This window comes from Balaenoptera musculus, chromosome 4, assembly GCF_009873245.2.
Source record: "Balaenoptera musculus isolate JJ_BM4_2016_0621 chromosome 4, mBalMus1.pri.v3, whole genome shotgun sequence".
Taxonomy (NCBI): domain Eukaryota; kingdom Metazoa; phylum Chordata; class Mammalia; order Artiodactyla; family Balaenopteridae; genus Balaenoptera; species Balaenoptera musculus.
In genome coordinates, this window is record NC_045788.1 from 30,830,998 (window position 1) to 30,834,725 (window position 3,728).

Sequence of the window (3,728 nt, forward strand, 5' to 3'; positions counted from 1 at the left end):
TTGTTTTTTTTTAACATTTTTAGTCTTAAATAGGCAAGGATAGGGGAAGACATGATGTGGATCGTGGTGAATGAGGAAGTCACTATTTCCTCTGAGGCATACTAATGCCATTGCTGCTGAAAATAAAGGCAGTTTATATTATGTTAGACAAATAGAAGATTCTCTTCTTTCCTGTGTCTCAGGTCGCACTGTCCTGTTTGGCCCTTTCCCTCCTTCTTTCCTCAACACTTTGAAGCCCAGGTGTAGAATGGAAGATTTATTAGACCTAAAGATGCATGCAGTAAGACAGCTCTGTTTTTTGCCCCCTTAATTCATACCAAATAACAAATTAGAAGTTGTTTCTAATCTGTATTTTTAAATCTATGTTTACCAGTAGATCTGGTAAAGTCTCAGAAATATTCTTTCTCTAAATTTTTTCTCTTTTTGCTATATGGCTATAGATCCAATAATTATTTTATTTCCTATTTAATAACTTCATTGTTTTAAACTTTTCTAGTTGGCGAAAATTCAGAAAGAGAAAGCCCTTCTCCAGGAGCTGGAAGATTTGGAACTGGGTATTTAAAGATTCAAAGAAAGCAAGTTGGTTACCAGAAATCAGTGCAAACATATTTTCTGTTAAACCCATTGGTGTACATGGAATATTCATATGCCCACATTTAATGTTCACTTATAATTTTAACCATTTATCCAAGATTCTGCATATGTGTGGAATTATTTAATAATGTCTGTTACATTGATTTTTACCTCCTGCATCCTATATCATGTCAACACATGATATAGAAAAGAGACATAGGATTTTTTTTTAAGCTAAGCTTGACAGATTGAAAGACCAATGTCATTGTTTTTTAGTAGGGGACAGTATTTACCATATAAATGAATAAAGATGTTTTAAATTTGATCATTGTTGACTTTGTTATAAGTTCCTCAATTAACAGATCCTTTATTAATTTACAAGGCAAGTTTGGGAAATATTTCCTTTGAATATATAATGTGACTGTCTTGATCCTAAACACTATATTATCAAATGTTAAAGAAACGCCTTAAAATCAGGTTGTACTGAATATATTAAATTGTTGGGACTTCCCTGGTGACGCAGTGGTTAAGAATCCGCCTGCCAATGCAGGGGACACGGGTTTGATCCCTGGTCCAGAAGATACCACATGCTGCGGAGCAACTAAGCCCGTGCACCACAACTACTGAGCCTGCACTCTAGAGCCTGAGCGCCACAACTCCTGAAACCCACGCGCCCAGAGCCTGTGTTCCTTATCAATAGAAGCGCACCGCAACAAAGAGTAGCCCCTGCTCGCTGCAACTAGAGAAAGCCCACGCACAGCAATGAAGACCCAATGCAGCCAAAAATAAATTAATTAAAAAAAATAAGATAAATATATTAAATTGTTTATATTATTTGTAGTATTTGAAGTAAAGTTTTTCTGACTAGTTCTAAAAAGTAAATATAGACTAAATATAGACATTTTTTTGATATTTTATTATTTTTTGATATTTCAAATAATAAACCTGATCATTTAATGATGAGGTAAATATTTTCTAAACATGAACTGTGATCATTTTGCTATAGTCATCTTGATTGTTTTGATTCACTCATATGAAGAATAAAAGATGTACTGATAATCCAAGACACTCAGCTATCAAAACTAATTTCTATTTGGTTTTAGAATCTGTTACTGTTAATTTTTTTCATCTGATTTACATTTGAAGTTATTTTTATTTCATTTGCATTGATACAGGTTTTCATTACCTAGAGCTAGTATTTAAACTAAGTAAAAGAAAAGAATCTAGGAATACTTTGAGGGATATACACAAACAGATAACTGAGTTTACTGATGCCCCAAAGCTGCAAATAAGATTTGGTAAAGACCTAATGCATTAAAATTTGAGTGGCATTTTAAATGTTTTGTGTGTGAAGTGAGTGTGGACATACACACACTCATGTACATATAATTGCTTTCAACATTAATTTATTTCTGATAATAGAAACTTAAGCTTTTTTAAAGTAATATATTGCTTTTATAATATATTTAAAAATTGTTTTTCTAATAAAATGTTAAATAATTCGTCCTGAGACAGTATAATGTTTTTTGGCCTGGCAGCCTAACAATTTTTTTTAATTTTAAATTTTAAAAATGAATTACCAGTTTACACAGTTTACAGCAAATATATTAATCATTTTTAAAATGTTAACTTAAGGGAATTCCCTGGCGGTCTAGTGGTTAGGACTCCACACTTCCACTGCAGGGGAATGGATTGGATTGGTCTGGGAACTAAGATCGCATATGCCCCGTGGCCAAAAAAAATTAAGAAAAATAAAATAAAATGTTTATTTTAGAGGTAGTATCATTGAACCTTTTGTTTTAGTCAGATGCTTTTTAATTGCTCCAAGGTGACTGTTCTGACCAAAATTAGATTGCTTGGACTCGTTTTTTAGAATTGTCTTTATTTGTGTAATCATTTAATCCATTTAATTTTTTCCAAAGAAATGTTTTATTTCTGAGCACATATCAATATAAAAATCACTGGGCTTCCCTGGTGGCACAGTGGTTGAGAATCTGCCTGCCAACGCAGGGGACACGGGTTCGAGCCCTGGTCTGGGAAGATTCTACATGCTGCGGAGCAACTAGGCCCGTGAGCCACAACTACTGAGCCTGCGCGTCTGGAGCTTGTGCTCCGCAACAAGAGAGGCCGCGACAGTGAGAGGCCCGCGCACCGCGATGAAGAGTGGCCCCCGCTCGCCGCAACTAGAGAAAGCCCTCGCACAGAAACGAAGACCCAACACAGGCAAAAATTAAATAAATAAAATTTTTTTAAAAAGACCAAATTTTCCATTGGCACTCCCAATACTCTTCCCAAATCATCCAAAGCCCAGATGCTATAATAATCTTCCTAACACCGTCTTCCTGAGACTCCCCTTGATTCCCTGTGGTGTGTGTTCCCTTTGCTGCAATGAATAATAAATGAAACTTTTTCAATTCCTGGTGTGATCTTGACCTTAAAGGCTTTGTTTGATGGGATCTAAAAGACATAACAACCAATGGCAATGGATTACTTTTTATTTTGGTCCAGATTTTGAAATGGAACAGGACCCTGTGGGGCTCTCCCGGGTACAAATCCTTTCTGTGTCTCTGGTTTCTTGTTTGTGGGAAGTAGGCTTCATTCAGCCTCCTTGACCTTCGGGCAGATTCAAACAGTTGCTAATCAGGGAAGGGAGGGAATGCAGAAACAAGGGAGGAGCAGTCAAGAAACAATAGTGCAGCCCTGGGGAATATACATAACAATATCTTTGAGTTCTTCTGCAGTAACTAAGGCCCCTACCCTGCTGGAGGATGGTAACTTCAAGCTGAGCACCTCACCACCAACCAATCAGAAGAAAGCCGCACACCCTGCATCCCTCACCCCAAATTTTGCCTGTAAAGACTTTTATAGGCAAAACCACCAGGGGTTTCAGGGTTTTAGAGCACAAGCCACCCATCCTCCTTGTATTGGCGCCTTTACAGTAAATGCTGCATTTTCCTTCACTACAGCCCAGTGTCAGTAGATTGGTTTACTGCCCACAGGTGAGCAGACCCAAGTTTGGTTCGGTAACGATTTGAACAAATTAACAATAAAAATAAATAAATAATCATTAAGACAGGAGAAATTTGAACACTGGATATTTTGGTATTAAGCAATAATTTATTTTTCAAGGTGGGATAATGGTATTGTGGTCAGTT

At 36.6% G+C, this 3,728-nt stretch overlaps 1 protein-coding gene across 6 annotated transcripts in view; it reads left to right on the forward strand.

Moving 5' to 3' along the window:
• Positions 1–898, forward strand: part of EIF2A (eukaryotic translation initiation factor 2A) — a 37,890-nt gene extending 36,992 nt beyond the window's left edge. For all 6 annotated transcript variants that reach the window (XM_036849974.1, XM_036849979.1, XM_036849978.1 and 3 more), the window contains one exon: positions 497–898. In XM_036849974.1, the coding sequence (XP_036705869.1) occupies positions 497–562 (66 nt within the window). In that variant the 3' untranslated portion in view covers positions 563–898. The remainder of the gene's footprint in view (positions 1–496) is intronic.
• The last annotated feature ends 2,830 nt before the right edge of the window (positions 899–3,728 follow it).